Raw genomic sequence first — 19,521 nt, forward strand, 5'->3', positions numbered from 1 at the left:
ATGTATACAAATGCATCTTCTGGGGAATTACTAACACTGGTATCATTAGACTTAACTATTACTCAAATTTATCCAGCGTTTGTATTTGGCACACTCACCTATGTAATTATTATGTTTTGCAACTTGTTGGTATTAACAACTATTGCTGTGAGTAAAAAGCTACACAAGCCCATGTTTATCCTGCTGTTCAACTTGCCCATTAGTGACATGGTGGGTGCTACAGTTATTTTTCCTCAGCTTCTTTTCAGCATTGTGACACAGAACAGACTGATTTCCCATCCTGCATGTATTACTCAGGCTTTTCTGGTTCATTTTTATGGTACAGGAAATATGCTGATCTTGAGTGCCATGGCATATGACAGATATATTGCTATATGTTGTCCTTTGAGGTATAATGCTATCATGAGTCCACATAATTTAATCAGAATTATTATTTTAATATGGTTTCTAAATTTCTCAATGATGTTTACGTTGTTTATGCTGGCTGCACGGTTTAAAATTTGCAGGAGGAATATAGTGGATTTGTACTGTAACAATCCGTCATTATTGAAACTGGTCTGTGAGGACACCAGAGTCAACAACTACTATGGGATGATTTGTACAGTCTTAAACCAAGGGGGACCACTGGCAATAATAATATACACATATGCACAGATTTTGCGCACATGTGTCATGACTAATAATACAGATGCCCGGAGAAAAGCTATTCAGACATGTGGTACACATTTAGTTGTTTTCTTAATCTATCAAATTAATGTCTGCTTTACAATCATTGCTCATCGCATTGAGAGTTCATCCCCATACTTAAGAAGGGCTCTCGGTGTGTCAATTTTAATATTTCCCCCTTTTCTGGACCCGATTATATATGGACTGAAAACAACAGAACTCAAGCAGAGCATGATAACGTTCCTAAAAAGAAAAGTAGGTTCAACAAAGCTGTAACCAGTTTTGGCTTTCATATGAACTATATTACATTCGGCCTAAATTAATGTTGACTTCAAATCCGGCATAATTCAGCAACAATAATGTGTTTTTTTTTTACATATAAATTAATCCATCTGATGATTACATGTTTTGTGAATTTGTAAATTATCTAATGTTCAAATTTATGTTCAAATATCTTTATAATCACATGAGAGTTCCACTGTAATGGAACTGGAACTCATGTAATCATAATATAAATGATAAGGAATATGTCGACAGGAACTAATGTGAGGGAAAGACTGTGGAAATGAATCACAATAATTACAAATCCTTTCAGATCTGAAAGATTGCTGAAAGATATGAACAAAATCATTGCTGTAAATAAAATAAAGTTGCACATGCATTTATATTTGAATAAAAAATTGGAAAATATATAGATACACTCTGCTCTGTGTGAAATCTTGTAATGTAGGGCATTGTGTCTTTTCATATTATATATTTCATATATTCAACATGTGGACTATAATATGAGCTAGTCATGTAAAAATGAAACACAAAGATGTATTTTCCTTTACAATGGAAGTGATTTGGAAATGTAATATACTATATATCCATCCATCCATTATCTGTAACCGCTTATTATTCGAGGTTGCGAGGGGGCTGGAGCCGATCCCAGCTGACATTGGGTGAAGGCAGGGTACACCATGGACAGGTCGTCAGACTATCACAGGGCTGACACATAGAGACAGGCAACCATTCCCGCTCACATTCACACCTACGGGCAATTTAGAGTCACCAATTAACCTGCATGTCTTTGGACTGTGGGAAGAAACCGGAGTACCTCGAGAAAACCCATGCTAACAGGGTCAATCACTTATAATCACTTATAAGTGAAGGTTTCTGGACAATATTTGTCATTGTTTTGTGATGTTAAGAGATTTCTAATAGGCTAATACATATACACATAAATTTGCATAATTGAAGCACATGTGCCCACTCCCATGTTGATAAGAGCATTAAATACTTGACAAATCTCCCTTTTAAGTGTGATTCATCGCGATAAACTATGGACAATTAATCATGTGATTAATCGCAATTAATCAGCCACTTGAAGTCAGAGTGGTCGGTTCTGAGGTTGAAGTGAAGGCCCCCGAAGTAGCACATGAAATGCAGAGTACCACTGACTGACTTGCTGTGGTATACTACAACTTTCTACGATCAGGTGTCACACAGGTTACATGTAGCACAGCTCATGTTTCAATGTCACTGGTGTCCATATTGAGGATGAAAAGTTTGGTGTGCTTAGGGGAAAAGACAACTAGGGCATTCACAAGAGCTCTCTACAGTGAGGTGAATGATGTATGGCACTCCTCTGTTCACATACTTTTCTATTAAGTGCAGGCCAAACTGGTATTTGATGCATCTATGCAACAATACTACTTAACAATCCTTTATTATGCGGCCAGGCACAGAAAGCTCTTCAAGTTTATCTTGTGTTTATGGCACAGTCCAGTTCCCCAGGGACATCCACCTTCAGTATGCAGTCCTCTACAGCTGTAATCCATACTTGGCAGTGAACAGACCTCTTTACAACCCGACAACCACCAAGGCTTCCCCCACAATTGGGGATAGCTCACCGGTGACATTCTGAAGTTTCACTCTGGAGGAGAGAATAGTTGTTTCCTTGTTACTTGGTAAACAAGAAGCTGCGTCCAGCAACACTGAGCAGAGTGTCCCCTAAATTGTCACAGGAGCACAACAGTCTTCTAACTCCACCTGCACTTGGTTGCAATGCTGAACTGCTTCACAGGTGTCTGGATGCACTAATGGACCAGGTGACCAGGCTGTCAAGACTCCTGTACATGGCTTGGGGCCCCGCTACTTACGCTGAGTGGTAGCTCATACTAGTTCAGTTAAATTCAACTCAGCCCCCTCCTGTTTAGACACACATCTCCTCAGTTGCACAAACTGTGGTCTCTTTGTCAGGTAGTCAAAAATCCAGGAGATTGTGGAGGTGCCTACCTGCATCTTTTGGAGCTTCTCTCGCAGCAACAAGGGCTGTGGATTGTGTTAAAGGCACTGGAGAAATCAAAAAAACATTATCCTCACAATGCTGCCAGCTTTGTCAAGGTGAGAGTGTGCTTGCTGAAGCAGGTAGATGATGGCATCCTCAACACCGACCTCGGAGCGGTAGGCAAACTGTAGTGGGTCCAGGGAGGTGGTCACATGAGGTCTGAGATGGGCCAACACCAGCCTCTCCAGGACTTTCATGCAGTGTGATGTTAAGGCAACCAGTCTATAGTCATTGAGGGCAGATGTAGAAGACTTCTTTGGTACCAGAACAAGGCAGGATGTCAAAACACAGCACTGGAACCTTCTCCTGGCTCAGGATAAGGTTAAAGAGGTGCTGTAGAATCCCACATAGTTGGTCCGCGCAGATCTTCACAACCCTGGGGCTGATGCCATCCGGACCTGCAGCTTTCCTACGAAGTAGCAGCAGAAATGTATTTAGCTGCAGAGTATCCATGTTGAACGTGAAAATCCTTCCGTATTACAGTGTTCAAAGAAAAAAAGGGCAATAAAAGACAAGGAAAAACACAAAAACACGAGACATTGACTGGAGCTACTGCAACAGGCTGCCATTAGCACGGCGACATCTTGGAAGATGGAGTTGGGGTTTAGGGCAGAAAAGTTTTGTCTGGGTGAACTGACCACAGCATCCATCCTTTACTTTCATATCCCTCTCTCTGCTGTTCTCTACAATTTAGCCACACAGTAATGCCCATAGTTGTTAGTCCCCTCGTTCCTCCCATCCCCACTCCACCATCAGCATCTTTCACACCAAATGCATTTTCTCACAGGAAGAAGATGCAGAGGTGTTACCTGAATTTCTGACAATTTACAAAGAGAAAAGTACACTGGCTACTGTAGTCCATAGCCAAGGCCAAAACAAAGAAAACAATGAACTCTGCTGTTAGCCCTGAGATTAGTCTCTCCCTTAGACTCATGCATATATACAGAGTTAGTCAGTTTCACACCAAATGTGCAGGCGTACATAAAGTACTGTAGATTTCTCAAGTTACAGCATAGAGTAAAACATAGTATGTCAAGCATTGCCTATCCTACAATACAGCTGACTATGATTCTACGGACTACAGTGAAACGTAAACAGACATTTCCTGATATCATCATCCTCTCTTATCATTTCTACCATGAATGATGTTTTTACCCAAATCACAATATGATGATGTGTAAAGTTTTACCATTTTCTTCAGTTAAATTTGGCAAAAAATAGAAAATTAGGGCCGTGAGTGTCGCTATGGTTTGTTACATCAAGGTCCAAGAAAGTCGGTATGGAACGAGATTTTTGCTTAAAGGTGCAGTATGTAAGATCAGGCGGCATCTAGCGGTGAGGTTGCAGATTGCAACCAACTGAAATGTTATTTATTTATTCATGTTGGCATTGGGCAAACCTAAAAAAGACCTGATGTACAGTATATTTTGAGTAAAGGGCCTAAGGATTTACTTAATTCATCCATTTTCAAGTATAGATTCCAAATATATATTACAGGTATGTATATTTTATACATATACCAAGGTTAAAATAGTGATACAATAAATTGTGTTGCAGAGATAAGTACGCTATTTAAACTATTCATTCTGTCATTAATATTCCTCAAACAGGGCTATTTTGAAACCACATTGCATGATAAACTTGTTTCCCTCATGATGTCAGTTTGGTTTCAACAATTGCACCAGCTGACACACTGTGCTCTTTAACCTCATGAGTCATCTTTGTGTTTACACTAAATGCCAATAAAAGACAGACTTTTCCATTGCTCCGTACAGTGCAGGTGAGGACAAGATATACTGCCACAGGTATAAAACCAGAGGTACATTTGAATCAATGCATAGCAGTTAATTCAAATTGCTTGTTAGATCCTTCATCCGTTGACTTGAATACTGAGAAACATATTTTTTTTCTCAACAGGGGAGGCCACAGCATAATATCGACGGTATAATTATGTATACAAATGCATCTTCTCAGGAATTACTAACACTGGTATCATTGGACTTAACTGTTACTCAAATTTATCCAGCGTTTGTATTTGGCACACTCACCTATCTAATCATTATGTTTTGCAACTTGTTGGTATTAACAACTATTGCTGTGAGTAAAAAGCTACACAAGCCCATGTTTATCCTGCTGTTCAACTTGCCCATTAGTGACATGGTGGGTGCTACAGCTTTTTTTCCTCAGCTTCTTTTCAGCATTGTGACACAGAACAGACTGATTTCCCATCCTTCATGTATTACTCAGGCTTTTCTGGTTCATTTTTATGGTACAGGAAACTTGTGTATCTTGAGTGCCATGGCATATGACAGATATATTGCTATATGTTGTCCTTTGAGGTATAATGCTATCATGAGTCCACATAATTTAATCAGAATTATTATTTTAACATGGTTTATAAGTTTCTCAATGATGTTTACGTTGTTTATGCTGCTTGCACGGTTTAAACTTTGCAGGAGGAATATAGTGGATTTGTTCTGTAACAATCCGTCATTATTGAAACTGGTCTGTGAGAACACCAGAGTCAACAACTACTATGGGATGATTTGTATAATCTTACTCCAAGGGGGACCACTGGCAATAATAATATACACATATGCACAGATTTTGCGCACATGTGTCATGACTAATAATACAGATGCCCGGAGAAAAGCTATTCAGACATGTGGTACACATTTAGTTGTTTTCTTAATCTATCAAATTAATGTCTGCTTTACGGTCATTGCTCATCGCATTGAGAATTCATCCACGTACTTAAGAAGGGCTCTCGGTGTGTCAATTTTAATATTTCCCCCTTTTCTGGACCCGATTATATATGGACTGAAAACTACAGAACTCAAGCAGAGCATGATAACGTTCCTAAAAAGAAAAGTAGGTTCAACAAAGCTGTAACCAGTTTTGGCTTTCATATGGAATATTTTACATTCAGCATGAACTAATGTTGACTTCAAATCCAGCATAATTCAGTAAGAATAATCTGCATACAAAAATAATTGGCATGTGTTCTTTACATGAACATTTCTCCATCTGATGATTACATGTTTTGTGAATTTGTAAATTATCACATGTTCACATTTATGTTAAAATATGTTTATGATCACAAGAAACAGCAGAGGTCATTTCTCTTCCAGAGAGTTCCACTGTACGTCACTTTAATAAATAATAAAGAATATGTCGACAGGAACTAATGTGAGGGAAAGACTGTGGAAATGAATCACAATAATTACATGTCCCTTCAGATCTGAAAGATTGCTGAAAGATAAGAACGAAATCATTGCTGTAAATAAAAGAAAGTTGCACATGCATTTATATTTGAATACAAAATTGGAAAATATATAGATACACTCTGCTCTGTGTGAAATCTTGTAATGTAGGGCATTGTGTTTTTTCATATTATATATTTCATATATTCAACATGTGGACTATAATATGAGCTAGTCATGTAAAAATGAAACACAAAGATGTATTTTCCGTTACAATGGAAGTGATGTGGAAATGTAATATACTGTATATCCATCCATCCATTATCTGTAACCGCTTATCTCATTCGGGGTTGCGGGGGGTGCTGGAGTCGATCCCAGCTGACATTGGGCGAAGGCAGGGTACACCATGGACAGGTCGTCAGACTATCACAGGGCTGACACAGAGACAGGCAACCATTCACGCTCACATTCACACCTACGGGCAATTTAGAGTCACCAATTAACCTGCATGTCTTTGGACTGTGGGAGGAAACCCATGCTAACACGGTCAATCACTTATAATCACTTATAAGTGAAGGTTTCTGGACAATATTTGTCATTGTTTTGTGATGTTAAGAGATTTCCAATAGGCTAATACATATACACATAGATTTGCATAATTCAAGCGCATGTGCCCACTCCCATGTTGATAAGAGCATTAAATACTTGACAAATCTCCCTTTTAAGTGTAATTCATTGCGATAAACTATGGACAATTAATCATGTGATTAATCACGATTACATATTATGTGGAAGATTATATGTAAAAAAGAATGCATGTGCATTGTCATGTCTTGCCCTGCACTCTGTGTTTTTTGGAATTTCTTTAACCAACAAGTTAGCTTGGGCCTTCATTTGAGAAAAGACATCAGCCACTTGAAGTCAGAGTGGTCGGTCCTAAGGGTGAAGTGAAGGCCCCTGATGTAGCACATGAAATGCAGAGTACCACTGACTGACTTGCTGTGGTATACTATGACTTTCTACAATCAGGTGTCAAACAGGTTACATGTAGCACAGCTCATGTTTCAATGTCACCGGTGTCAATATTGAGGATGAAAGTATGGTGTGGTTAGGGGAAAAGATGACTAGGGCATTCACAAGAGCTCTCTACAGTGAGGTGAATGATGTATGGCACTCCTCTGTTCATATACTTTTCTATTAAGTGCAGGCCAAACTGGTACTTGATGCATCTATGCAACAATACTACTTAACAATCCTTTATTATGCAGCCAGGCACGGAAAGCTCTTCAAGTTTATCTTGTGTTTATGGCACAGTCCAGTTCCCCAGGGACATCCACCTTCAGTATGCAGTCCTCTACAGCTGTAATCCATACTTGGCAGTGAACAGACCTCTTTACAACCCGACAACCACCAAGGCTTCCCCCACAATTGGGGATAGCTCACCGGTGACATTCTGAAGTTTCACTCTGGAGGAGAGAATAGTTGTTTCCTTGTTACTTGGTAAACAAGAAGCTGTGTCCAGCAACACTGAGCAGAGTGTCCCCTAAATTGTCACAGGAGCACAACAGTCTTATAACTCCACCTGCACTTGGTTGCAATGCTGAACTGCTTCACAGGTGTCTGGATGCACTAATGGACCAGGTGACCAGGCTGTCAAGACTCCTGTACATGGCTTGGGGCCCCGCTACTTACGCTGAGTGGTAGCTCATACTAGTTCAGTTAAATTCAACTCAGCCCCTTCCTGTTTAGACACACATCTCCTCAGTTGCACAAACTGTGGTCTCTTTGTCAGGTAGTCAAAAATCCAGGAGATTGTGGAGGTGCCTACCTGCATCTTTTGGAGCTTCTCTCGCAGCAACAAGGGCTGTGGATTGTGTTAAAGGCACTGGAGAAATCAAAAAAACATTATCCTCACAATGCTGCCAGCTTTGTCAAGGTGAGAGTGTGCTTGCTGAAGCAGGTAGATGATGGCATCCTCAACACCAACCTCGGAGCGGTAGGCAAACTGTAGTGGGTCCAGGGAGGTGGTCACATGAGGTCTGAGATGGGCCAACACCAGCCTCTCCAGGACTTTCATGCAGTGTGATGTTAAGGCAACCAGTCTATAGTCATTGAGGGCAGATGTAGAAGACTTCTTTGGTACCGGAACAAGGCAGGATGTCAAAACACAGCACTGGAACCTTCTCCTGGCTCAGGATAAGGTTAAAGAGGTGCTGTAGAATCCCACATAGTTGGTCCGCGCAGATCTTCACAACCCTGGGGCTGATGCCATCTGGACCTGCAGCTTTCCTACGAAGTAGCAGCAGAAATGTATTTAGCTGCAGAGTATCCATGTTGAACGTGAAAATCCTTCCGTATTACAGTGTTTCAAAGAAAAAAAGGGCAATAAAAGACAAGGAAAAACACGAGACATTGACTGGAGCTACTGCAACAGGCTGCCATTAGCACGGCGACATCTTGGAAGATGGAGTTGGGGTTTAGGGCAGAGAAGTTTTGTCTGGGTGAACTGACCACAGCATCCATCCTTTACTTTCATATCTCTCTCTCTGCTGTTCTCTACAATTTAGCCACACAGTAATTCCCATAGTTGTTAGTCCCCTCGTTCCTCCCATCCCCACTCCACCATCAGCATCTTTCACACCAAATGCATTTTCTCACAGGAAGAAGATGCAGAGGTGTTACCTGAATTTTCTGACAATTTACTAAGAGAAAAGTACACTGGCTACTGTAGTCCATAGCCAAGGCCAAAACAAAGAAAACAATGAACTCTGCTGTTAGCCCTGAGATTAGTCTCTCCCTTAGACTCATGCATATATACAGAGTTAGTCAGTTTCACACCAAATGTGCAGGCGTACATACAGTACTGTAGATTTCTCAAGTTACAGCATAGAGTAAAACATAGTATGTCAAGCATCGCCTATCCTACAATACAGCTGACTATGATTCTACGGACTACAGTGAAACATAAACAGACATTTCCTGATATCATCATCCTCTTTGATCATTTCTACCATGAATGATGTTTTTACCCAAATCACAGTATGATGATGTGTAAAGTTTTACCATTTTCTTCAGTTGAATTTGGCAAAAAATAGAAAATTAGGGCCGTGAGTGTCGCTATGGTTTGTTACATCAAGGTCCAAGAAAATAGGTATGGAACGAGATTTTTGCTTAAAGGTGCAGTATGTAAGATCAGGCGGCATCTAGCGGCGAGGTTGCAGATTGCAAACAACTGAAATGTTATTTATTTGTTCATGTTGGCATTGAGCAAACCTAAAAAAGACCTGATGTACAGTATATTATGAGTAAAGGGCTTAAGGATTTACTTAATTCATCCATTTTCAAGTATAGATTCCAAATATATATTTCAGGTATGTATATTTTATACATATATAAAGGTTAAAATAGTGATACAATAAATTATGTTGCAGAGATAAGTACGCTATTTAAACTATTCATTCGGTTGTTAATATTCCTCAAACGGGGCTATTTTGAAACCACATTGCATGATAAAGTTGTTTCTCTCATGATGTCAGGTTGGTTTCAACAATTGCACCAGCTGACACACTGTGCTCTTTAACCTCATGAGTCATCTTTGTGTTTACACTAAAAACAAATAAAAGACAAGACTTTTCCATTGCGCCGCACAGTGCAGGTGAGGACAAGATATACTGCCACAGGTATAAAACCAGAGGTACATTTGAATCAATGCATAGCAGTTAATTGAAATTGCTTGTTAGATCCTTCATCCGTTGACTTGAGTACTGAGGAACATAATTTTTTTCTCAACAGGGGAGGCCACAGCATAATATCAGCGGTATAATTATGTATACAAATGCATCTTATAGGGAATTACTAACACTGGTACCATTGGACTTAACTGCTACTCAAATGTATCCAGCGTTTGTATTTGGCACACTCACCTATCTAATCATTATGTTTTGCAACTTGTTGGTATTAACAACTATTGCTGTGAGTAAAAAGCTACACAAGCCCATGTTTATCCTGCTGTTCAACTTGCCCATTAGTGACATGGTGGGTGCTACAGCTTTTTTTCCTCAGCTTCTTTACAGCATTGTGACACAGAACAGACTGATTTCCCATCCTGCATGTTTTACTCAGGCTTTTCTGATTCATTTTTATGGTACAGGAAACTTGCTGATCTTGAGTGCCATGGCATATGACAGATATATTGCTATATGTTGTCCTTTGAGGTATAATGCTATCATGAGTCCACATAATTTAATCAGAATTATTATTTTAATATGGTTTATAAGTTTCTCAATGATGTTTACATTGTTTATGTTGCTTGCACGGTTTAAAATTTGCAGGAGGAATATAGTGGATTTGTACTGTAACAATCCGTCGTTATTGAAACTGGTCTGTGAGGACACCAGAGTCAACAACTACTATGGGATGATTGGTATAATCTTACTCCAAGGGGGACCACTGTCAATAATAATATACACATATGCACAGATTTTGCGCACATGTGTCATGACTAATAATACAGATGCCCGGAGAAAAGCCATTCAGACATGTGGTACACATTTAGTTGTTTTCTTAATCTTTCAAATTAATACCACCTTTACATTCATTGCTCATCGCGTTAAGAGTTCATCCCCATACTTAAGAAGGGCTCTGGGTGTGTCAATTTTAATATTTCCCCCTTTCTTGGACCCGATTATATATGGACTGAAAACAACAGAACTCAAGCAGAGCATGATAACGTTCCTAAAAAGAAATGTAGGTTCAACAAAGCTGTAACCAGTTTTGGCTTTCATATGAAATATTTTACATTCAACATAAACTTATGTTAACTTTCAAATCCAGTATAATTTAGCAAGAATAGCCTTTATACAAAAATATTTTTCTAGTGTTCTTTACGAATACATTTCTCTATCTGATGATTACATGTTTTGTGAATTGTAAATTATCTAATGTTCACATTTATGTTAAAATGTGTTTATGATCACATGAAACAGCAGAGGTCATTTCTCTTCCAGAGAGTTCCACTGTAAATCATAATAATAAATAATAAGGAATATGATGACAGGAACTAATATGAAGCAAAGACTGTGGGAATTATTCACAATAATTACAGATCCTTTCAGATCTGAAAGATGGCTGAAAGATATGAACGAAATCATTGCTGTAAATAAAAGAAAGTTGCACATGCATTTATATTTGAATACAAAATTGGAAAATATATAGATACTCTGCACTGTGTGAAATCTTGTAATGTAGGGCATTGTGTCTTTTCATATGATATATTTCATATATTCAAACATGTGAACTATAATATGAGGTATTCATGTGAAAATGAAACACAGATGTATTTTCCTTTACAATGGAAGTGATGTGGAAATGTATATATATATATAAAAAAAAAAATGCTGATTCTGACTTCAAATGATAATGATGTCAGACCAACCCCTCCCTCTTCTCTGTTCTGACTGACTGTTTTGATATGCCGAGATTAACCTTATCCCTTCATTTACTGTGTAATAAGCGCGCATATACTGATCAGCCATAACATTATGACCACTGACAGGTGAAGTGAATAACATTGACTATCTCGTTACAATGGCACCTGGCAGTGGGTGGGATACATTAGGCAGCAAGTGAACATTTTGTCCTTGAAGTTGACATGTTGGAAGCAGAAAAAATGGGCCAGAATAAAGATGCGAGTGACTTTGACAAGGGCCAAATTGTGATGGTTAGAAGACTGGGTCAGAGCATCTCCAAAACTGCAGCTCTTGTGGGATGTTCCCGGTCTGCAGTGATCAGGACCTACAAAAAGTGGTCCAAGAAATGAAAACCGGTGAAACGGCGACAGGGTCAAGCCTCATTGATGGATGTGGGGAGCAAAGGCTGGCCCGTGTTGTCCGATCCAATAGAAGAGCTACTGGAGCTCAAATTGCTGAAAAAGTTAATGCTGCTTCCGATAGAAAGTTGTCAGAACACACAGTGCATCTCAGTTTGTTGCGTATGGGGCTGCGTAGCCGCAGACCGGTCAGGGTGCCCGTGCTGACCCGCGTCAAGCGCCAAAAGCGCCTACAATGGGCACGTGAGCATCAGAACTGGACCACAGAGCAATGGAAGAAGGTGGCCTGGTCTGATGAATCACGTTTTCTTTTACATCATTTGGATGGCAACGAGTTGGAGGTGTTGACTTGGCCTCCAAATTTTCCAGATCTCAATACAATCGAGCATCTGTGGAATGTGCTGGACAAACAAATGTAATCCATGGAGGCCCCACCTCACAATTTACAGGACTTAAAACTGACGGCTTGGTGCCAGATACCACAGCATACCTTCAGAGGTCTAGTGGAGGCCATGCCTTGACGGGTCAGGGCTGTTTTGGCGGCAAAAGGGGGACCTACTCAATATTAGTTGGTTCCACCCACTGGGAAAAAAGAGACTTTAAAAAGAAGACTTTCAATATAGGACATTTTCAACTGGCAATGATGCCAGGAGACCCTTCGAGCTACAAGAAGAGGGGTTGAAGAAATAGCACATAGACCCGCTGCACCAGAGAGCGAGATGGGAAAATGATTCATGCCAAGTCGCACCTATGGAATGTGCCAGCCGACCATATCCAAAGATGCCCGAGAACGCCAAAGACAGCCACTGATGGAGAAACATGATTCATGCCAAGTCGCACCGTGGGATCCAACAGATCCAGAATGCCAAGATCCAGACAGAACCTGCCGCCACGCCATAGGCTAACAGCACGACCTCCCATCCACCCATCAGAAAACGGTGACAAAAATACATTCTCAGTTGTGAAAGAGTTTGATGATTAGGCTACTTAATTTAAACTAATAAATTTGGAGTAAATAACTAAACAAGCTTTGTTTAAGAAATTGGTAGTTAATATCAGATATAAGAATAATTGAGAAATTCATCAATAAGCATAAACTGCTTCATAATCTTCCCTGGTGCTTCTTAAACTCTCAACTGCTGAACGCTGCATTAATACCGAAACTAAATTTAATTGATAGGCAAGCGTCAAACGACAAATTCAAAGAGAGATATCAGTCACTGAATTGACCTGGTCACATTTGATTTGTTTCTATCCAGAAATGGTCATTGTTGTATTCACTGTTTTCCTTCATTCATCCTTTACTCATTTTATTCCATTTCCCTTTGTTTTATCATTTATTCAATTGTTTTCTGTTAGTAGTTTAGTCATGTAGTTAGTTAAATAAACATTTAATTTATAAAGAATTTGGTTATTTGATGTGTGTGTATATATAAAACTACTCAAATCAGTGTTCACTATGCCCAAGAACTCCTTCTTGAGATTATGAGACTTGATTGATTAATATATACTTTTTAAAATTGTCCCTCTTTTTTACAAAATTGGGTGATTGATTATTAATCTGCTCTATGTAATAATGCTACAAATGCAATGCATTGGTACCAACCATGTCATACTAGCCTGTTGTGAAGGAGGCTAAAAGACACTCCAAAGTTATGCTAAATTATGCAGAGGAAAAACTGTCATGTCCCTTGACCCCTGACCTCAAGATATGTGAATGAAAATGGGTTCTATGGGTACCCACAAGTCTTCCCTTTACAGACATACACACTTTATAATAATCCTATGCAGTTTTGGGCAAGTCATAGTCAAGTCAGCACACTGACACACTGACAGCTGTTGTTGCCTGTTGGGCTGCAGTTTTCCATGTTATGATTTGAGCATATTTTCTATGCTAAATGCAGTACCTGTGAGGGTTTCTGGACAATATCTGTCATTGTTTTGTGTTGTTAACTGATTTACAATAGTAAATATATACATACATTTAGCATAAAGCAAGCAAATGTGCACACTGCCATGTTGATAAGAGCATTAAATACTTGACAAATCTCCCTTTTAAGTGTGATTCATCGCGATAAACTATGGACAATTAATTATGCAATTAATCGCGATTACATATTATGTGTAAGATTATATGTAAAAAATAAAGCATGTGCATTGTCATGTCTTGCCCTGCACCCTGTGTATTTTGGAATTCCTCTAACCAACAAGTGAACTGGGGCATGGTCGGTCTTGAGGGTTAAGTGAAGGCTCCAGAAGTAGTACATGAAATGCAGAGTACCACTGACTAACCTGCTGTGGTATACTACGACTTTCTACAATCAGGTGTCAAACAGGTTACATGTAGCACAGCTCATGTTTCAATGTCACTGGTGTCCATATTGAGGATGAAAGGTATGGTGTGGTTAGGGGAAAAGACGACAAGTGCATCCACAAGAGCTCTGTACAGTTAGGTGAATGATGTATGGCACTCCTCTGTTCACTTCACTATTAAGTACAGGCCAAACTGGTACTTGATGCATCTATGCAACAATACTTCACAAACCTTTAGTATGTGGCCAAGCCCAGAAAGCTCTTCAAGTTCTGCACAGTACAGAGATTGGGACAGCCCTTCACAGCCCACACTTCCTAATCTGTGGTGCAGCTGACCCCAACACTGACAAGCCTGTGACCCAAGAACGTAACTCAGAGAAATCTGGATACCAAGTCCATCTGGAAAGGAGAGATTCCCTCTTCTTGTATTAACAACACAGTCCAGTGCCCCAGGGACATCCACCATGTATACAGTCCTCTACGGTTGTCATCCATATTGGGCATTGACCAGACCTCTTCACAACCCCACAGAACATGTTGAACATGCATATAACCCACATTCATACAAGAATGTTGTCACAGTTTAATCCCTTGTTGTCATAGAGACAGCAACTGTACTTTTGTACATGTAGCGCTCCTTCACTCAACTCTAATTTTGAAACAGGGTATCATAGTATATATATTTAGCATACCCTACCTTTAGTACCTCTGCATGGGAGATGAATTGGTGAGGGTTCACTACAAAATACAATAGGGATGTGTCTACATATGGGCATATGACTCTGACTAGGGAGACAGAGAGGCCTGGTTAGCTTACTTATAGCTATACTGTTAATGTGAGCGGTAACAAACTCCCATGCAGCATATTTACCAAATGAAACCTATTTTTAACACATGAATCATATTTACATCACAATATATACCAACAAAAAGTTTAAATTTCAATCACAGCAAAACATTTATTGCAACACATGTGATTGTCTCAAAGAGACACAACAGAAATGATTAGCCCGGGACTTTATACTCAGTTACCATGGTACCATAAATGTTGGTGTGCTTGTTGGAGCTCATTTGTAATCCTCAAGGAAAATATGGTCCATACTCACTGTTCCTCACGATTCAGCACGTTGTTAAACATCGCTTCAAACCTTCTGTCTATCTATGTGGCTCGTGTGGTCCTCCATACCGCCCAGCATGAATTTTCGATGAAAAGACGTCCTTACACTCCGTGGCAGACTTCTGGAAACAGCAGCATGTGTGTCGCCATCAGAGCAAATGTCTTTTCCAGCTAGCGAGGGCAACAGCTAGGCAGCTAGCAAACAGTCCACACGTGCATATGCGCCGGCTTAATTAAACAACTCCGAACAAACTCACTCTCTCTTTCTTACCGAGGTACACAATAAAATATATAAAACTCCCGTCTGTTAACTATTTGTAAACTTCAACACTTTCGTAGCTTCTCTACTGTTTCTACCTCGTCTCTTCCACACCGTCTCTCATCGATCTTCTCCGTTCTTTTTGTCCCACTCCTCTGAGAATCCGGTACGTTACCTTAATCATCATCTGATACTCTCTGATTGGCTAATGACATTGATGGACACCTGGCTGAACAATACACACAAAGGTAACCCATTATGAGGGGTTCAAAGGCTACTCAAAACGGAGAACATGTCACAACTTGCCAAAATATACATTTATCTAAAAGTTATTACACTAGAAATACACTGTACAGTTGTTAAATGATCATATATCAGAGAATATTATGCAAACAAAAAATAGTAGGGTACCACAATCACAATGCAAAATTACACTAATTAAAACCTCTCCGTCCCTGGCACTGTTTTAGAATTGTTATTTATTCATTCATTTTGGCATTGGGCAAACCTGAAAAAGATGATGTACAGTACATTATGACTAAAGTGAAAAAACAAAACAAAAAATCAAACTAGACCGCATAAAGTACAGCAAAGACCCTGGCCACACAAGACCCATAATTATGGAAGAGATAGAAAAGGGTATCTTTACGCTGAAGCCAGGAAAAGCAATTGGACTAGACAACATCTCAACAGAGCAGATTAAGAACTTTGGACCTACTGCAAAGAAATGGCTGCTCCAGTTGTATAACAAATGCTTGACCACTAACAAGCTTCCTAGGATCTGGAAGAAAGAATATGTACTGGTACTCCTAAAACCGAGAAAAGATCCATCAATTCCCAAAAGTTACAGGCCTATATCACTGCTGAGTCATATGTACAAACTGTTTGAACGACTGATCCTCAACAGAATTGGACCTGTTGTTGACGAACTTCTCATCCCAGAGCATGCTGGGTTCCGCCCCGGCAAGTCCACGACGAGCTAAGTACTCATTCTCACTCAACACATTGAAGATGGTTTCGAGGAAGGGAAAGTAAAGGGTGTAGTGTTCGTTGACCTCTCGGCTACTTATGACACAGATGTCTTCACCACAAGATCCTGGAGCTTACCAGAGATACCCGTTTGACGGAACTGATTGAAAGTATGCTTGAGAACAGGAGTTTCTTTGTTGAACTGGGCGGTAAGAAGAGCAGATGGCGAAGACTCAAGAATGGTCTACCACAGGGAAGTGTGCTTGCACCACTTCTCTTTAACATCTACACAAACAACCAGCCAAGAAGTGAAGGTGAATTGAGTCTGTTGAAATGCCTCTGGTGTCATCTACAAAATTCCTTGGAATTATTATTGATGAGTGCTTGAGTTGGAGAGAACAGATTGACTGGGTTTGTAGAAAAACAAATAAATCTATTGGAATAATAAGAAGGGTTAGTCCTCTTGTCACCACAAACTGTCTCCTTACTCTTTATTATAGTCTTTCATACTGTAATATAGTTTGGGCGAGTACTTTTCCTACAAACCTTCATAAAATTGTAGTTCTTCAAAAACGTTTTGTGAGGATTGCAACTCGATCAGAGTCACACATCTCCTCTGCTCCTCTATTTAAGAAACTCCAGATTCTTACTATTTATGATATCAATATTTCTCAAATATGTGTTTTTTTATAAGAAGCTTTCTGGTGGGAATATTCCTGAGCAGTTCAAGACCTATTTTAAAACAAATTCTCAGGTCCATTCTTACTCAACCCGTCAATCTCTAGATCTTCATCCTCCTAAATTCCTCAGAGGTCAATCTTCGATTTGATTTAGGGGAACCAAATTATGGAGTAGCTATTCACATCTATCAAAAAACTGTTCATCTGTAAAAATGTTTCAAAAGTCGCTTAAAGGGTCATTTAATTGCTGTATTATAATTGCTTTTCCCCATGTTGTCCATGTATCTGTTTTTATGTCTTTTATTTTTTCTCACTCACAATGTTGTTTGGTTACGATTGCCCGGAAGTCATTATAGATATTTAAATCAATATCTTCCTCACAAACACTAACCATACACGGACACACGCACACACGCGCACACACACACACACACACTTATCTTTTTTTATATATTTACTGTATTGTTATTGTTGTTATATATATCTTGTCCTCATTATTTGTTATCACTATTATGTAGTCTATTGTCTATTATAAGCCCAGAGGGTTTTTTGCCTCTTCCTGCACTGCATATTATTCATTATTTTTTTTTTGTTATGTTGTATAGTCTTAAATTGTGCAAAACAAATAAACAATAAACAAAGTACCAGACGATTCATCTATGCAAATGACCTTGGTGTAGCTGCCAAAGACATTGACTTCTATGTTGTTGGAGAAAGACTCAAATGCTCTCAATGAACTGACATCCTACCATGACAAGAACCCATCTAAAACACAGGTGTACGCTTTCTATCTGTGCAACCGAGAATCAAAACGTCACCTGGTCTGGTGTTCCCCTTGAAAGTTGCGAATACCCAGTATATCTAGGTGTCACCCTAGATCTATGCCTCTCTTTCAAGACCCATGTCGATAAGACAAAAGCACAAGTCTGTGCAAGAAACAACATTGTTAGCAAACTTACTGGAACAAGTTGGGGTGCCAGCCCAGTTACACTACGGTCAACTGCCTTAGCCCTGTTCTACCCAACTACTGAGTATGCATGCCCAGTCTGGGAAAAATCAGCACACGCTAAGAAAATTGACCCAGCCATCAACATTACCTGCCGTCTAATCACTGGATGTCTCAGACCAACATCAACAGACGGCCTATACATCTTATCAGGCATGGCGCCACCAGAGATTCAACGCAGTGCAACAAGTAGTAGAGAATGCCAGCGCCAGACCACAGATGAGAGACATCCCCTATTCAACCATGAACCAGCAAAGAGATGGCTTAAATCCAGGAAAAGCTTCCTCAGCAGGGTTGAACCATGTGGAACAGAAGTTACCAGAGTTGCATTATGGGAAGAGAGGCTCACCAACCTTCCAACAACAACAACCATGTCCTTAAAGGGACTATTTGTAACTTTCAGAAATGCTTCTTAACAGCGACACCTGTGGCCGTGAAATCAACGAAAGTCAGCGTCGGGCTCGCGCTTGCTCGCTCTACATAGACATGAACAAGCATCGCTCAAAACAGTGAGGCGACACACGTCAGCTAAAACCACAATATCACTATATTTCACCTGCTTGGCAGTAATGTTAGCTGACCAGACGAAGGTCTCTCCATGAATCCCTGCTGATACTGTGTTTGCTTCTCCTGCCTCAGCGCAGGCTTCAGCAGCGGGGCTCCGCAGTGAGAAACTCGTCTCCGCCCGCAGCCGGAGTGAACAGGGAGACACCGGCACCCGATCGGTAACGAGACGACAAGGTTTCTCTCTGCAGAGTCCCGTCACTTCACAAGACACGGAAAACCTCTGTTTGTCTGGTGAAGCTGCAGCATTTATTTCTGCACAAACGTCCACTGTACATTTACTAGATATTCTCAGAGCTACTAACTCTTCTGCAGTGTGGAGTGAGCGCGTGTTCACGTCTAGAGGTGGAGCGAGTACGCGTGCGCTGTCTGAGTGAAGGCAAGCAGGCAGAGGAGCGGGGACGCCGGCCACACGCGAGCGCGCATATGCGAGTGCGCATGTGTCCCGACCCGGTACATTTATACGCTTAAAAAGTTACGAAGTGCCAAAGAAGAACTCCCACCTGGTGCTGATACAGGTTGGGTCGAATGGAAATGCCTCAACCGGTTAAGATCTGGTATTGATCGCTGTAAGGTCTCTCCGAA

General features: G+C 40.1%; 3 protein-coding genes across 3 annotated transcripts; all 3 read left to right on the forward strand.

The window, feature by feature from the left end:
• On the forward strand, positions 1–974 carry LOC141770829 (olfactory receptor 52B2-like). The gene has a single exon (XM_074640677.1). It carries the CDS (start codon positions 1–3, stop codon positions 940–942), a length of 942 nt encoding a protein of 313 aa, XP_074496778.1. The 3' UTR covers positions 943–974.
• A 3,484-nt stretch (positions 975–4,458) lies between these two features.
• Positions 4,459–6,812, forward strand: LOC141770830 (olfactory receptor 1M1-like). The gene has a single exon (XM_074640678.1). The coding sequence runs from the start codon at positions 4,949–4,951 to the stop codon at positions 5,888–5,890; it is 942 nt and encodes a 313-aa protein (XP_074496779.1). The 5' UTR covers positions 4,459–4,948; the 3' UTR covers positions 5,891–6,812.
• Positions 6,813–10,026: 3,214 nt separating this feature from the next.
• Positions 10,027–10,968, forward strand: LOC141770984 (olfactory receptor 52B2-like). Its single transcript, XM_074640833.1, has one exon. The coding sequence runs from the start codon at positions 10,027–10,029 to the stop codon at positions 10,966–10,968; it is 942 nt and encodes a 313-aa protein (XP_074496934.1).
• The last annotated feature ends 8,553 nt before the right edge of the window (positions 10,969–19,521 follow it).

Source organism: Sebastes fasciatus, chromosome 7 (genome assembly GCF_043250625.1).
Source record: "Sebastes fasciatus isolate fSebFas1 chromosome 7, fSebFas1.pri, whole genome shotgun sequence".
Lineage (NCBI taxonomy): Eukaryota > Metazoa > Chordata > Actinopteri > Perciformes > Sebastidae > Sebastes > Sebastes fasciatus.